This window comes from Squalius cephalus (genome assembly GCF_949319135.1).
Source record: "Squalius cephalus genome assembly, chromosome: 14".
NCBI lineage: Eukaryota > Metazoa > Chordata > Actinopteri > Cypriniformes > Leuciscidae > Squalius > Squalius cephalus.
This window is the reverse complement of record NC_137135.1, coordinates 16,714,589-16,732,111: the sequence shown is the minus strand read 5'-3', so window position 1 is coordinate 16,732,111 and position 17,523 is coordinate 16,714,589. Positions and strand designations below refer to the sequence as shown.

General features: G+C 35.7%; 1 protein-coding gene across 1 annotated transcript; it reads left to right on the top strand.

The window, feature by feature from the left end:
* The first annotated feature begins 348 nt into the window (after positions 1-348).
* Positions 349-12,518, top strand: tgfbi (transforming growth factor, beta-induced). Its single transcript, XM_079892524.1, has 17 exons — positions 349-549; positions 809-907; positions 4,940-5,004; positions 5,081-5,238; positions 5,407-5,571; positions 6,392-6,538; positions 6,630-6,771; positions 7,210-7,422; positions 8,080-8,217; positions 8,301-8,446; positions 8,734-8,870; positions 9,960-10,090; positions 10,272-10,396; positions 11,319-11,421; positions 11,515-11,576; positions 11,696-11,720; positions 11,841-12,518. Exons 1-17 carry the CDS (start codon positions 434-436, stop codon positions 11,900-11,902), a joined length of 2,034 nt encoding a protein of 677 aa, XP_079748650.1. The 5' UTR covers positions 349-433; the 3' UTR covers positions 11,903-12,518.
* The last annotated feature ends 5,005 nt before the right edge of the window (positions 12,519-17,523 follow it).

The following is a 17,523-nucleotide window of genomic DNA, read 5'->3' as shown; positions in this document are numbered from 1 at the left end:
GGTTGCACATTTAACCCAGATGGTTATTTCATTTTATCTCATGATTATTACATTTTTTTGTTACTTACAGAAAAGTCCATAAATCGTAACTATGAATATAACAGGTCAGTTTTTATTCAATGTTTTATGGCCATCTTTACACTTTTACATTTTTATGACTGTTTTAATAGTAGTGCATACAATTGAATGTATTTATATTTTTTTATTTTTTATTTTTTACAAAAAACTTTTATGATTACAATGTATCAGAGCTATATCATCATGGTCGAAAAATGTACTTTTAAGTGAAATGTGTCTGTGTCTGTAAAGTGAAAGTGTCGTGTTGCTGTCCTCTGAAGCCCCTCCCAGAGCACCAGAGCGAGGGGTCTCGGTATTTAAAGCGGGTCACAGCCGCTTCCAGCGCCGCTGTGGAGTGCGCGTGCAGGGACGCAAAATGAAACGCTTAACTTTGTTTGCCCTGGCTATCACATTAATCGCGACAGTTTTCGCCGCGAAATCCCCGTATCAAGCGGTTCTTCAGCACAGCAGGATAAGAGGAAGAACTCATGGGTAAGGGCTGTTTTGCTGTGTTCGTACACTTGTATTTCATTGATCATTTTAAAGACTTGATAGCCGTTGTGTTCCATAAATAGGATTTAAAACAATGAGCACAAATAAAGTATGACCCTCATTTATATGCACATATAAACATGGTTTTGAGCATCAGTAAAAAGTTTTACTTTTTCTTTAGTCCTGCACAATGCATTAAGCATTAGGTGAATGCATGGAGCTTTTAAAAAAGGGTGTGTTTATTTGATTTGCTTTGCAGCCCCAATGTTTGTGCTATGCAGAAGATTCAAGGAACGGATAAGAAGTACTTCACCAACTGCAAGCAATGGTATCACCGCAAAATCTGTGGCAAACCAACGTGAGTTACTGTCATAGATATCTTAATATTGAAAATCTGAAATGATATCTATCTATCTATCTATCTATCTATCTATCTATCTATTGGACAGGTACAGTTGTCAGGATAACATTTTGCATTTTGCAGACATGTTCCAATATTTTACTGTGCCAAAGTCTGAGCCAGTGTACCAGACATAATAACTATTTCTTCATAGGTCAAATAATACCATTGTCTTTTCAAGTTGCAGAGAAAAAATCTCTCAGGACATAACTAGATGTAAAATATTTCACCCGTGTCATACCAGAATCTTTTCCCCACATTTATGGAACCAGATTGAAGTTTAAGTTAATGACTTATTTTCAGTATTAACTGCCAGAATGTGCTGAGAGATGAATATGAGAATAAACTTATATCACCTTTCCAACACAGTTTTCACAGAGGAGTTCAAATGCATCATCAATGCGGTTTGAAGTGGTTGTACTAAATAATATTTATTACCCTGAGATACATATATTCATAGCTTCTGATGACTTTGGTGAAGTATTTTCCAAATTGCAACCTTTTGAAGTGATGAAGAGAAAACGTCCTGCTAAAGTGTTAATGACTGTTGTATGACACACTTTCCACCAGCTGCGTAGCTCATAAAGTTCTAATTTTACACAATGGACAGATTCACTTTTTTTGGTAACAGCCTCTTTTCTTTTGTATGAAACGGTGAACAGGGTATTTGAGTTCAAGTTGACGGTAGATATAGAAGAACGTTGTGTAGTAATGGTTACCATATGTCTCTTGGTAATTGGCTTCAGTCTTCACGGGGTTAAGTTGCCTAACATCCTGAACAGTGCATTAATGCGAGGCTGACAAATCTGTGTGCCTTTCTGTCTGAAAGCTCTTCAGTGCTCCAAGACCTGGATTACAATTACAACTTGTAGAAACACTGTTTGATTGACAGCCACTTAATGTCCCCACAGGGGGGAAAGGTGTTATGAACATTCCACAGACAAATATATATTCAGGAGGAACCGCATGTTCAGTGTCTACAATACAAGAACAAAAATTATAGCCTACTTTTAAAAGACAAATAAAAATAATAGATTTAATGGGATAGTTTTAATTGGTGAAGTTGCCGTTTTGGTGCAATACGTTCCATGATGGATGGTTATTAAGAATGTTGGAATCTGGATTGGAGTCTGGAATGTTTATATGGAGACATTATGTAAGAGATTAATGTTGCTTACATAAGGTGTGCATGCTAAATTAGGTGCACCAACAAGTTTTGGGAGTTTTTTAATTGCGGCCGTTTTATATAATCCCATGTGTCCTGGCTGATGATACTTTTTACTGAGTTTACGGCACCATATGTTATGCAGTACCATTCAAATGTTTTTTTAATCTCTTATACTCACCAAGGCTGCATTTATTTGATCAAAAATACAGTAAAAACAGTAATATTGTGAAATATTATTACATTTTAAAATGACTGATTTCTATTTTAATTTATTTTTATAATGTAATTTATTCCTGTGATAAAGCTGAATTTTCAGCATCATTACTCCAGTCTTCAGTCACATGATCCTTCAGAAATCATTCTCATATGCTGATTTGGTGCTTGAGAAACATTTATTATTCACTTTCAGTTATGCTGCTTAATATTTTTGTGGAAACCATAGATTTTTGTTTTAATTGTTTTACCCTTTGATGAACAAAGTTCAAAAGAACAGCATTTATTTGAAATAGAAATCTTTTGTGACATTACAAATGTCTTTTAATCTCACATTTGATCAGTGTGATGCATCCTTGCTGAATAAAAGCATTCATTTATTTAAAAAACAACTTTTGGATGGCAGTACATCAAAAATTCAATGCTGTGAAAGAGTGACACGATTTTTCCCATTTTAGAAATATAAGGATGTTAGCATAGATCATTTATAAAGACTTAGACTTTATATAATTTATTTATTTATGTAGCCTGTTATTTGTCATTTTTCATTATTTCTTTATTCAAATGATTAAAAGCTGTCTGTTTGGCAACTCTGATCAAGAACAAAATTTAATAGTGTACAGTGAAATCTTGAGATAGAGAAGGATTTGTTTTATTCATCTTCCCCATTTTTAAACAGAGTTTCTTTCATAGCAATTCTCAAGAAAGAAGGAAGTCAGAGTTGATGTGGGCGCTTGCTTCTAGGAAATTATTTCAGTTGGGAGTCCTGTAGAAGGCGTTATATCCCCAAATGCACACAAATCATTGACCAGGTCTCAAAAAAAAAAAAAAAAAAAAAGAAAGTCTTGCAGTGGAAGGATGTACCTTCCTCAGGAAACCCCAAGGTTGTGTTCTGTGACACTGAAGTTCACTTGATTTACAGAGTTTTGAGGTTTTGGGGTGGGAGGAATTTTGTGGGAATAAGTGCACTCTTTGTATGACTGGTTTATAAAGGTCTGTACTGTGGAACATGATGTTTCCAGGTCACTTGAGGCGAGACTAATAACTTTCTTCAGCATTGATTCCCTAGTGCTCTCTTTTTGCTAGACACCTGGTTCAGGCTCTTTATTTTGATATATAGTGGTGCTGTTTGATAACTTCAGCAATGATGTGCTTTTAAAGATATAATTAATTTATTAAGATATTTAATCAAATTAGGAATGATTGTTGTCATCTGCTTTTTCCAATTTAAGAAGAAGTTATCAGAGAAATCATGTTGTCACTTTTGATATCCTCTTTATATATGGGAAGTGAGATGTTTTAGAAGACGCAAATGATAAATCAGCTGACCATTCATACACTGAAAATAGATTTCAACATAATCAAGTATAATGCAACTTTCACAATACTTCTGGGAACCTCTTGTCACACCACTTGAAAGTGCACAATATGTGGCCTAGCTGTTTATTTAGTCAGAAATCCATGGCTACCATCTTTGCTTATGTTGGCAGAAGACAAACAGGAGTTGAGTTACCATCTGTTTTGATAATCAGTTCAGTCTGCTCTCCTCTTCCGTGCGTTTTACAAGTCTACCCCATGCCTGAATGTCAGGATTGTTGTCTTCGTTTAGATTTGCCTTCTAGTCTTCCAATCTCACACTCTTAAGATGCTGTGGGTTACTCAAGCTAGTATGCTAACATTTTGTTGCAATTATGTGAGCAACCTTTAAAAATATATAATTCAAATTACTTTGTCTCTAAGTGGTCATACCACTCATACCACATCATCGATGTATCCTCAAGGATTCTTCGCCAAATATGTTAAACAAATAAGTCAAAGAGTTGTTTTATAATACGTCAAGAAAACTATGTAATAGCAGATTCTTATGTTGCATACGCATATTGTTAAAATAAGCACAGACATATTTTACCTTTAAGTCTATAGGCTTTAAAAGGGATTTAGTGATCATTATTTAGTCCCATATAAGCACTTTTTTGTGTCACTGAAAAACCCTTACACTCATGAAATAATGCAATGATTATTTCTTAGAAAAACAAACAAATAAAACAGGCCAACACAGACTCATTTTTTAGTATTGAATTATTAGTAGCGACCTAAAATGATTATGTATATAAAGATTAACCGCATTAGTAAGTGATCATAACATTTTTCTGAAATGGAAACGTTTAAGGAAAAGCTATGTGTCAGTCTCTTGCACCTTTGTATGGTGGTTCCTAGGAATTTCCCATTGTTTTTATTGGCAGACATACTGGTGTTAGACTTCCCTCTCAGGAGATTCCCCCTGGCCCATACTGTGCCTCTGGATTCTTCTGCATCTAAAGGAAATTAGATTTTATGACCCTCTAAGACCAACTCAAGGACAGATCTTATTTATCATGGAGATATCTGGCAAAAATTTAAATGAAGAAGTACAGTATAGCTTAAGCCATGCAGTTTAAAACACATCGAGGAGTGCGTTGGTTGTCTCCGCTTCAGCCCTCGCAATAATAAAGAGAGAAATATAGACTTGATTTCCTGCAGACGTTTTGAGGGGATCTGCACCGAATCTTCTGTAAAACTCAATGAAGTGTAGAGCAATGTTTTTTTGACCTTGTTAAATCTTTTTGTAGGGTGATCAGCTATGAGTGCTGCCCTGGCTATGAGAGGGCCATTGGAGAAAAAGGCTGTCCAGCAGGTATGTAAATAGAATTGCATGCATTAAAAGAGGTTTGTTATGATATAGCAATAAAAACTTGATTTGTTTTTCAAAGCTTTACCTCTGGCGAACATCTATAAAACCTTGGGTGTGGTTGGAGCCACTACTACTAAGATGTACTCTGAAAGAGCGAGATTGCAGGAGGAGATCGAAGGACCCGGCAGCTTCACATTCTTCGCTCCCAGCAATGAGGCTTGGGCTGCGCTTCCCACTGTGAGTTCCCAGTAATGCGTCTCCATAGATCATGTAGAACAAACAAAGTGTTCATAGCCTGTCGTATTCAGGCTATGTAGGCAAAGAGTTCCCAGAAAACATTATGTATTGTCTACCAAACTGTAAAAATAGCAAGAAATATCAACATAAGCTCAATGTGCTGTGTAGGAAATTCTGGATGCCCTGGTGAGCAACGTCAACATTGAACTCCTCAACGCTCTGCACTATCACATGATCAACAGACGCTTGACTTCTGACGATCTCAAGCATGGCTCTTCGTTCGCCTCCATGTATCAGGACTTTGATGTTCACATCCACCATTATTCTAACGGAGTAAGTCAAATGTGAATGAAATCGGTTTGCTGCTTTAACCAAGTCTTGTTTAGATTTTCTCACTTATCTATAGTTCGTTAATACTATGTTGACTAGCGTTTTTGGTTTATAATAAGTATATAGTAATAAAGTACTTGCAAATCATTTGCAAACTCTTAGTTTATAGTGAATTCATTGTTAATATATTATAGTCTCTACATTGTTAATATATTAATAGGTTATATACAAATAGTGAGTTCTTCATTCATTGTCACTGTAATTAACCAAATTATTGTTTAATTAGCCCACATGTAAAGAGTTAGAGTTTTTGTAATGCTTTGTTAACTTATTAACTTTAACTAGTTCTCACTTTAGATTAGGCCACTGAAAATGGGAAAATGTCATTAATTAATTGTTTTAAACCAAGTATTAAGTGTTCCTTAAAAAGTGTACAATTACATTAAGTGTGTGTGTATGCTTAATGTATTTGTAAACTTTTTAAGGAACACTTAATACTTATGTAATTAATGTCTAATAAAGGTTGGTTTAAAGCACTTAACTAATGACATTTTCACATTTTCCATGACCTAATCTAAAGCAAGAACTATTTACTCCTAATAACCAATTAACAATTCCTTTACTACGAGCTAATTAAACAATAATAATTGTGTTATTTACAGTGACAATGAATGTAGAACTCACTATTTGTGTATAACCTGTTAATATATTAACAATGTTGCGACTACTTTATTACTGTATACTTATAAAGTGTTACCATGTTTTTGTTTTTTAATTACAAATGATTTGTCTGTACATTACCAAACCATATGTTTTGTTGCAGATTGTGACAGTGAACTGTGCGAGGCTTGTGAAGACAGACCAGCATGCCACCAATGGAATTGTGCATGTTGTTGACAAAGTTATCACTGCCATTACGAACAATGTCAACTCCTTGATTGACACCGATGACGACTTGGACACTCTACGGGTAGATTGAGGGAGTTTACTGGTTCAATAGGCATTAAATGTAGTATAAATGGTACACAGTACAATGAATGACTTTTCCCCTTTTCATTTAGACTGCCGTTGCTGCTGCTGGTCTCACAAATCTGTTGGAGAACGAGGGTACCTATACCATCTTTGCTCCTACCAATGAAGCCTTTGAGAAGATTCCTCCAGAAACACTGACCAGGATTTTGGGAGATCCTGTTGCTCTTAAAGGTACTTTTGTTCTTCTTCAGCATAAGGCACATGTGATGCATTTCTGAGTGAAACAAGATATTCTATGAGAAAAAATGTTGAGTGGAGCAAATTTTATCCATTGGGAAGTGATTGGATTGTAAAAAGTTGGCATTATAGTGCATACCAGATTGGAGCCAGGAGGTGGGAGGAGGTAAGAGAGATTCATTTGTATCATCGGCCAAACAGAAAAAAATTTCAGAAGCCAAGAAAGCTATTACATTTTGCTAAAGGATTACGAAGACAAACGTTTTGTAAGTAATAATGTGCACTTGTGAATCTCCCAGATACTGCAACAGCAGTTTCATTTTTTTCTTCCAGAACAATTATTATGGTATGTCTTTTTCCAGTAGCACAGCTGTGCTGATGTTGAGATGTGCTGTCACCTTGTCATCATTTTTTGGACTCAATCCACTTTAGATCTGCTGAATTACCACATTCTGAAGAACTTGCACTGCTCTGAGTCCATTGTGGCTGGAACTCCTCTGGAAACCCTGCAGGGCTCCGTGCTGGAAGTCGGCTGCGATGGTGCAGAGATGACCATCAACGGCAAAGCCATCGTCATGCAGAGAGATAAACTTGGAACCAATGGAGTTGTTCACTACATCAATGAACTCCTCATCCCTGACTCAGGTATGATCATTAGGAGACTTTTAGATGCTGTTTTATGGTCAGTGTCATGACACATTTTTTTTTTTATTGCTCTATTAACCCTTAAACACATACCTCGGGTCTTTAGTGACCTGGGACGTCATTCACTACCCTCCTCCTCATTCATTTTTTGAAGTTAGACATCAACATTCTTAGTATTCCTAAATCAATTAATTCTAAACAATATAAAAAGAAAAAAAATGATTAAAGAATGCCTGTTTTCCCATTCATTTTTTGTAAAACTTGTATAGGGTCGCTAAAGACCCCAGGTGTGTAACAGTGTAAGTATATTTTTTTTTCTGCATAACATTAATTGAATCTTTGATGACTAAATAAGTGCAATTCACCTTTATTCGACAAGGTGGCAATGTCTGATACACAATGATGAAGTGTCGTTTCACTCATAGTTACCGCAGGCAGAAAACAAAAGAATAGGAAGTATCATCAGCAAAACTTGAAATGGCTCAGTGATTTACTGCAGCAAGTACTGAACGCAATCAAATATTAGTGTTACTGTCACTGGATGGTGGATCTGGTGAAAAAAATAATTATTTTCGGTGTCTTGGACACTTTTGTTTTTAGTTGATTTTTTAAGCATGTTGTATTCAATGCTTTACTGTGCTTTTTTGTTTGTTTTAGCCAAGACCCTCCTGGAGCTTGCAGAGGGATCAGTTGTTAATACAGTCTCAAAGCTTTTTAAAGATGCTGGTCTTACTGATCATCTCATTGGTTCTGAGGCTGTGACCTTATTAGCCCCACTGGATGATGCTTTTAAAGGTTGGATCACTCCATTTTCATTAATCTAGCAAATGAGCTTTAAGAAACTCTGAAATAACTGTAACTGTATCATTTGTGTGCAGACAAGAGCTTGGCCATGACACCCGACATGAAGAAACTGCTGAGAAACCACATTCTCAAGGAGAGGTTTACCTCCAAGAGCCTTTACCATGGGCAGGAGTTGGAGACTCTTGGTGGATTGAAACTGAGAGTGTTTGTGTTCAGAAATGTAAGTCTTTAAATGTCAATCCATCAAATACACATAAGAGCCACGTTTTTTGTTTCTAGCCATGTTGTAGCTGGCAGCGAGGGTGGTATAGTTCTGTCTGCGCTCTCACATTTCTGCTTTGTAATGGAATTCCCAGACCACCGGAAACCTCTCCTTTGGATCACCTTAACATTTTCCACAGCCCACTTCATGCATCATCAGTCTTGTGAGAAAAGAGAGCTTTGAAACAAATGTGCTGACCTGTATAACCAATAACCTTAACCATTTCACTTGCTTGGACGTTGCAGAACCTGTGCATTGAGAATGCTTGTATTGCTGCCCATGACAAAAATGGACGCTATGCGAATATGTTCGTCGTTGACAAGGTCCTGGCACCCCCCATGGGAACTGTTATGGACGTCCTGAAGGCAGATGATCGTTTTAGGTAAGAAGATCATAAACATATTCAAAGGAAACTCCTTACAGTGAAGTCTTAAAGGGATAGTTCACCCAAAAATGACAATTCTGTCATCATTTACTCACCCTCAAGTTGTTCCAAACCTGTATGTGTTTCTTTCTTCTGCTGAACACAAAATTATATATTTTAAAGAATATACTGTTGGTAATCAAACAGTTGCTGGTCCCCATTGACTTTCTATAGTATGTTTTCCCTACTATGGAAGTCAATGGCTACATCAACTATCCTGTTACCAACATTCTTCAAAGTATCTTATTTTGTGTTCAGAAGTAAGAAACTAAAACAGGTTTGGAACAACTTGAGGGTGAGTAAATGATGACAGGATTTTTCGCCGTTAGTCACTGAATCTTCCCTTCCGCTGTTGCTCTGAAACCAAATAGCATTTGGTCAGAAGACACAGGAGAACAAATGTCTTTTGCTGTCAAAAGGCACCAGCACACCAAAGCTTTTTAGTCGTATAGTCTACTTTTATGATGTTTTTACAGTTACTTTTTGGATCTTGACACCCAAACGACCTTGTCCTTATATGGAAATAAGACAAAATACAAAAAAAAAAACCTCACCTTTTGTATTCCACACAAGACAAAGCGTGTTTAGAATGACATGAGGTTAAGTAAAGGATGATAGGATTTTCATTTTCCTTTTAAATAAGATGCTAATGACTGTTTAAGCCTATCTAGAGGTATTTGGAGAGAATGAACTTCAGTACAAAAGATTTAACCTCACATCAGTGGTGCTTTAAACGAAATGGCCTATTAAAAAAACTAGAAGAAAAAAATGTTCCACCATAAAGGGTGTAATTTTCAGAGTCTTATTGAAAGGAAATATGCAGCTGCCGTTTTTCATCCACATTCAAAGACCTCAATGTCAGTCTCTCAAATGTTTTTTTTTTTTTTTTTTTCCCATAATGATAATGTAGTTGCATGTTCAAACTTGAGGCTGTAATTTCTTCAGATTTCAGATGACCTGGGTGGAATTTGAGCTGTCAGTCTAACTGTCTTTATAGCCTAAAGATATAGTCTAATAATGTGCTTTGATGAACTTTCATCCGTACAGCACCTTGGTTGGCGCCATTCAGAGAGCAGGCCTGACTGAGCTCCTGAACAAAAAAGGGACCTACACCATCTTCGCCCCCACCAATGTTGCTTTCAGTGCAGTGCCCCCCGCCGACCTCAACAAACTCATGAGTAATGTCTTTCAAGTGCCACTCTTGTTTCACCATATGTGTTCGTAAAACAGATGTTAAGTGCATGATTACACACAAGCTGGTCAGATTTGGGAATTCTGTAAGGCAGCAGTATAAGTGTTTGTGAATGTGCAGCATATACTTACATCTGTTGTTTCACTGCTATTGTATGTTGTACATAGGAGACCCCAAGGAGCTGGCAAACCTTCTGAAATACCACATTGGTGACGAGTTCCTGATCAGCGGCGCTGTGACCTCACACACCAGAATGAAGCCCCTTGCAGGCGATAAACTGGAGTTAGGCACTGTCAGTACAATCAATTTTATCTTATTATTGAATGAAGAAAATAAATGCTTTTTAGATTGTGTATCTTCGATAGAAGTAGAATATAGGTTATATATTCATATTGGTACACTGCCGTTCCAAAATTTTATGAAAAAAGTCTGTTATACTCACAAAGGCTGCATTTATTTGATCAAAAATGCAGTAAAACAGTATTATTTTGAAATATTATTACAATTTAAAATGTAATTTATTCCTGTGATGGCAAAGCTGAATTTTCAATTCTTTCAATTCTTCATTCTTCAGTCACATGATCCTTCAGAAATCATTCTAATATGCTGATCTGGTGCCTGAGAAACATTTCTCATTATTATCAATGTTGGAAAAACAGTTGCGCTGCTTAACATTTTTGTGTAAACTGTGATACTTTTTTCAGGATTCTTTAAAGAATAGAAAATTCAAAAGAACAGCATTTATTTGAAATAGAAATATTTTGTAACATTATAGGTCTTTACTTTTGATCAATTTAGTATACAATTTCAGTAATTTCTGAATAAAAGGATTAATTTCTTTTTTTTTTAAAAAAACGTATTTACCCTAAACTTTTGAATGGTAGTGTATATATATAAAATTTCGGTCATTATTTACTCACAGTTGAAACTATATGCTGTTATTCTGCAGAACACACACACACACACACACATACAAAATCATGAAGCATTAAAGAATTAATGAATCTGCTGAATCTTCATATTGAAGATTCATAACTGCCGTTCTGTTGAGAAGGTCTGTTTGAAGATTCTTTCAAATTCTCCTTTTGGAGAAAAAAATAACATGTTTTTTAACGAAGTCAGGGAGAGTAAATGATGACAGAATTTTCATTTATGGGTAAAATATTCCTGATTTCATCTGATAATGAATTAATTATTTTTTGTATGATTTTCAGCGTAACTCCACCATGTACGTGAACAGGGTGTCTGTTGTGGAGGGTGACCTGATGGCTACCAATGGAGTTGTACATGCTGTTGATGTAATCATAAAGCCACTGCGTAAGCCATTAGACACATTTTCTTAAACATTTTGAGAATAAAAATATCTTATTTCAGAGCTTCATAACAGTATGACGTGCCACTTTGTTTTAGCTCCTAAAACTGTGAGTGACCAGGCAGAAGGCTCGACAGTCAGACGCTCCTCTGCTGTTAGGGTTAGTATAATGTCATAAACAGATTCCAATAGATCAGTGCCTCTATTTAATTTCATTTTTTATAAATGTGAATTATTGTCAAAATAAATGAAATATTTCTTCTCACTTTTCCATCCCAGGCTGGGACTCATGTAATGAAAAATGGTATGCACTGTTCACTAACTTTAACTTTTTTTACCCCTACATAAATAGTCAGATATATATCATCTTTTGCTTGTGACTGTATTGAGATGTAAAAATAATATATTTCTTGTCACATTCCAGATGATCTCTTCCAGAAGGTCCTGAGAAGTCAGAGCAGCAAAGCAATGTCTCGTGTTCAGTAAACGTAGCTCTGCAAAGTAAAACTGCAATTCATTTGAACCTCCACCACTTTAAGAAGAAGGAAACACGCAGTTCAATGTCTTATTTTGCGCAGTGGAGAGATAATCTGAAGACTAAGACAATTCAGGCAATAAAATACAGAATTCTGAAAATGGAAAACAGTTTGCATTGCAAAGCATTGTAACTTTTTCACATGCCAAAGACCTTTGAATGAACAGCAATGTGTTTTTTTTTTTTTTTATATCACAACTTGATGACAGCGATTTGTTATGGCACTTCATATGTTTTGGATATTCATTCAGCTTCCGTTTTGGACTTTCAGTCTGAATTATTTGAATCAGATGTTGGTTCAACACTTTTTATTACCATTTTGTATTTCTTTTTATTGTTTTTGGTTGTTGTATTTGATATACCTGTAGCATGTTTGCATGGTTTAAGATGGAACAAATGCTATTTGGGCACATGAAAACACAGACCAAATGTATGTCTTCATTTCTCATGATCTACAATGTAAAACCTGAAACTTGTGCAGATTATTTGTCATGTTGTATCAAAGATATTTTGTAAAAAACCAAAGATCCCTTTCGGCATATTTCATAATAAAATGACCATTTTGTAGCCACAGAGTTATAGTTTACATAACTAGTCAGTGCCCTTGAATGTAGTTTACTCTGTCTGTTATAAGCCAATTTGTCAGTTCACTGAGCTGAATTCACAATGTGCTGGATTGTCATAACGTGGTGATTAATCTGTGTGGTAATTAAAAGTCTCACTCAGATGATCATTTAAAAGTCTGCTTGCTCCTATTATTCATGACTAAAGAAGTTCTTTATGTTTCCTGTTTCTTTCTTAAAAGCACATTTTCATCAATCCAAAATATACCAGCATTTGGTGGCTTATTTTGCTTCCAGACCTGGATTTTACATTAAACATCACCCAGAGAATCAATATTGTTTTTTTGTAAAACTAAAAACAATATATATATTGTGTATATATATATATATATATATATATATATATATATTCAGTGAACCACTGGAATCTGAAAACGAGACAGTTAATGGGATCTTCTGTAATGACTGAAAAAAAAATATTTTTGCTGCTTGTTCAAATTGGTTAATTAAAATGAGCTCCAGCAACACAATTGCTATACATTTTGTCCTAACTTAATTTGATTATGTTCAGTCCACTTAAATATGTAAAATGTAAGTGTACTCAATCCGTTTGTGTTGGGATTACATTAATGATTTGTGTCACATTAACTGAAACTGGGCGGTGCTTGTTAGTTCCCAGCATGCTTTGCAATTGTTATTTTTTTGTATTTATGGGGTCTTTAAAAGTTGTTAAACCTATTTAATTTGCTATAATCTCATAATTATACAGATCATTGCATTTTATTATTTACATTTAGCATTGCCCCCCATCCATGAGCCTACGTATCAGAACAGACCTGCCATTTTTGGATCCCAACCAACAACTGGAATCTGAAAACGTGACTGCCAATGGGAGCTTCCGTAATGGCTTTACATGAAAAGATGCCTGTTGTTTAAACCTGCCATTTCGCTTCACTGTGCTTGTTATATCACCGCGCACACACTCTGGAATAGTCTGAGGATGTTAAACGGAGCTTCTGTATCCCGCAGTGGTCCTGGGATGGGATGTCTCGAGTTTCCCAACAGAGCCGGAGTAGGAAACATATGTGCACAGTGCCCTTTCTCAGCTGGCAGCCCGAACGAAACATTCCAACAGCGTTTTACTTCCACAGCAAGACACTGGCAGACTGTTTTGTGTCTGAGATCGAGGGCAGTGAGGTTTAGTGCTACTGAAACCTGCTGGCAAACACGCTTGTTAAGTTAGTACAGTTTGCAGTATGTAGCAATCAAAGGTCGGCGTGCTGAAAAAAAATATCGAAGATACGCTCATCTCCTCTAAGAAATGTTTAACCACGAAGTTAAAATCATTACAACACTGCTCGGAAACAAATGTCAAGTCTAATAAGTCTGTATTAAATCCAGGATTATACTATATGCCTGAGACCATTATAAATCATTTGATGTCTGTTTTCCTTAAGCATCAGTCCAGAGTAATCAGACATGATTTGTCCACTATTTTGACCGCCTGCATTTAAATCAATCAGATAACCAGTTTAAGTGTTGTTATATAGCGATATCAGTGGTGATTTACAATTCTCTCCACTCAAATTGAAAAAGAAATGTTTCTAGTACACCTACGCATGGCTATTGTATGATACATATCTCCTTTCTAATGGAAAACACATGTGGCCATTGATGGCTCAATATAATGTGTTCTTTCACTCTCTGTATATCACAAATGTGCTTCATATTTGGTCACATCTACATTTACTGGTTCTATTCAAGTCGAAAATATTAGTTAATTTGCTATACACCAAACAGTAATTTTTAAGGGTTAGATCAAGTATAAATATAATGTAACAACCACAGCACAGACACTATTCTCTTTTTACAGAGAACACAGAGACACAAAGTGCCAAAATGTTTGGCAACTTGAACCTTGCTTGGAATATGCACAATGAAGTCAGAGCTTACTTTCAAACATAAGTGGAACTCATGGCAGTCGTTTCATGCTAGTCATGAGTTACAAATGAAATTGTTGTATTGCATGCAGCTGTTCTCTTTTAGCCTGAGTGATAGAGGGAGTTTTCGTTGATTGAAGGGCTTACAGTAACAGAAACCAGCCAGCTTCAGTGTTCATAAAAAGGCAGTGACATAAAAGAGACAAACTGTTTAGATGTGTGAAAGCAAAAAGAATAAGTCCTTCTTCTGTCTTTACAGACAGACACAGATGTTTTGTGATCTGGGTGGATGACTTGGACAACATGCATGACCTGCTCTACATATGTTGCCCTCTGATTTGGCCTTTTGCTGTGTGGGCTTGACCCACAATAGCTCCCTTATATCACATTCAGGACACCCAGTGAGAACAGATTGTAGGACCAGGTTTCCAGTATCCATAAAACTCTCAGCTTGTGAAAGCCTGAACAAAATCTGCGAGGACAAGGGGGAGACGCAAAGTAAAACAGGAACAGAAATTAAACTTAATCACCTTAAACTGCACAAAAAACATCTCGCTCCACTCAGGAAGAGTAATGGTTCATTTAATCCCACTTAATAAACTTGTGGCCTCTGACGCTGTTGTTTGTTACTTCAGGTGTCTTCAGCCGTTCAAAAATATTTTCCAAAATTAACTGTGAAAAATAGTACTGTATCTTAATATGCATTATTGTTGTGTGTTTTTTAGTAAATCTTTAAAGAATCATTTACATCAAGTTGAACGATTTTTTTTTTTTAAAGAATATATTAAATTGAGATTTTTTTTTTTTTTTTTTTTTTTTGGAAGAGAAAGACTGACCCCTGGTGATTACTTCAGGATGTGTCTTCATGTTCCATCCAACAAGAAACACAGAAAACCTGGATGTTAGAGCAATAAAAAAATATTTTATTGGAGTAATAAATGTGATCTGAAGCTACTGGTTTTCCAGGTTTTATTATAGTTACTGATATAAACATATAAAAATATAAACATAATAAAAAAATAATATTTATTATTTTATAATTATTAGTGTTCTTGTGATTAAAAAAAATACAATACTACAAGGATAAGGTGTAACAATGGTCAGACTAAGTGGACGGGTCATCAGGGGCGATTATAGGATTTCAATATTAGGGAGGCTCAGTCCCCAATGAGGGTATGATTTAAAAAAATAATCATTATATATTACTGGTATACTAGGGTGAACATACACTACCAATCAAGTCAATCCCTGAATATTTCATTTTAAATAACCAGCTAATATTCAATAATATTCATTAAGAATATAGACATTTATATTAATGTACTGTAATTGTTTTCAACACATGTAATGTTTAAAATAAAATGTAACTACGTGTGCAGTAAAATGAACTTTAAAGAAGTTATTTAAATTTCTCATTTTCATTCATGGAGATAATATGGACAATGTGCCATGCTTTAGTGGAGGATTACTGTCACCTGGTGGAAAATAAACACATTTAACATGAAATTACCACTATAACCAGATGGCTGCAGAGGACCACATAAGCTAATTTGCCATTTCCACTCTACTTTTATAGTGTGTCTGGCTTATGGATTTATTATAAATTGAATATTATAACAAATATTTTGCAATTTTATAGCACTGAAGTAAGCCTATGAAGTATAGCAAGAGTAGGAAAAGACAAAGTCTCATGCCATTTAGATTAAAGGAATTTTATTACATAATTCAATAAATAAATATAAATAAGCCCCAATTGTACAGTGAATGGGAAACTGTCTTGAATTGCTCCAGCATCATATTATGTAAACTGCATTTATGACAAAGAAGTACACAGACGCAGATATCATAAAAATCTATCAGTAAATGCACACACCTTGTCCTCTGCTTTTGACACTGGCCCTGCTGCGCTGCAACACATTCAAGAACAAGCTGAATAACTTGCAGCCTAAAATACGGGGATGAGCCGAGCCCGAAGCCCATCGGAGCTTTAAATGGGACTGAGGCGATCATGAATTAGCTAGTTAATCGCAAATGTTTAGGGGGCCTTGGTGGAAATTTAAGTGGGCCTCCTAAAATGGCCCTAGTGACACCCCTGCGGGTCATCTTGTATAGGACATGTCTTTAAAAACAAAAAAAAAGCCAGTGCAAAGAGTGCATAAGTGGGATCACAACAGGGGAACAGAATGTCAACAGAATGTTCAGATAAATGTGAATCATGTGGATTTGAATCCAAACTTACCCCTTGGCTCATTCAGGACAATATCATAACCCTGTCTGAGATGCTTCCTCATTCACTTCTGGAAAAAACAGAGAAACCCTGAGAAAAACTCAGTGTCAGTTGAAGGTGTTTTCACATCTGTGCAGTCAGTCGAATGCAACTTTATCATAATAAGCACCATATAGTGTGAAACTCACTGTCTTATTATTTATCCAAGAACTAGAGGTGTTACTAAATGTTAGATTATACATACTTATAATAAACTTAAATGTATATGCTTATATACTGATTATAAATACATTCGTTCATCCACTAGTAGTAGATAGACAGATAGACAGGTAGATAGATAGATAGATAGATAGATAGATAGATAGATAGATAGATAGATAGATAGATAGATAGATAGATAGATAGATAGATAGATAGATAGATAGATAGATAGATAGATAGATAGATGTACTATGGGATCTACTATGGACTTTAATATAGGCCTTAATGTTTCTCCTCGTCCAATAATAGAGATGGGCAAACTAATTAATTTGAATATGACCTCGTGTGTATGCGCGAGTAAGCAAACACCGCGTAACTCACTCTCTATTGGCTGTTGCACTACTGAAGTTTTAAAAGCCAGACAGAGTGGAGCCAAGTTTCGTGACGTCACGTGACCGTAGCACAACTCCAAGACGGGCCAGGCATTACATAGCAACCAACTGTATCCTTCCGCCTTTATATCTAGAGTAGACTATGGACCTGAATGTATTTAGTATTCGCTCATGACAAGTTTGATTGTATGCTGTACACATATACGTTTTTTTGTCATATAATTTTCACGTAAATAGATGTATAACATA

What these genes read in the sequence shown, in the direction of transcription:
- tgfbi (XM_079892524.1), top strand. Translation starts at nt 434, where the DNA reads ATGAAACGCTTAACTTTGTTTGCCCTGGCTATCACATTAATCGCGACA. An exon ending in CTTGGGCTGCGCTTCCCACT is followed by an intron (nt 5,239 to 5,406) that starts GTGAGTTCCCAG and finishes TGTGCTGTGTAG; the next exon opens with GAAATTCTGGATGCCCTGGT. An exon ending in AAGGCAGATGATCGTTTTAG is followed by an intron (nt 8,871 to 9,959) that starts GTAAGAAGATCA and finishes TCATCCGTACAG; the next exon opens with CACCTTGGTTGGCGCCATTC.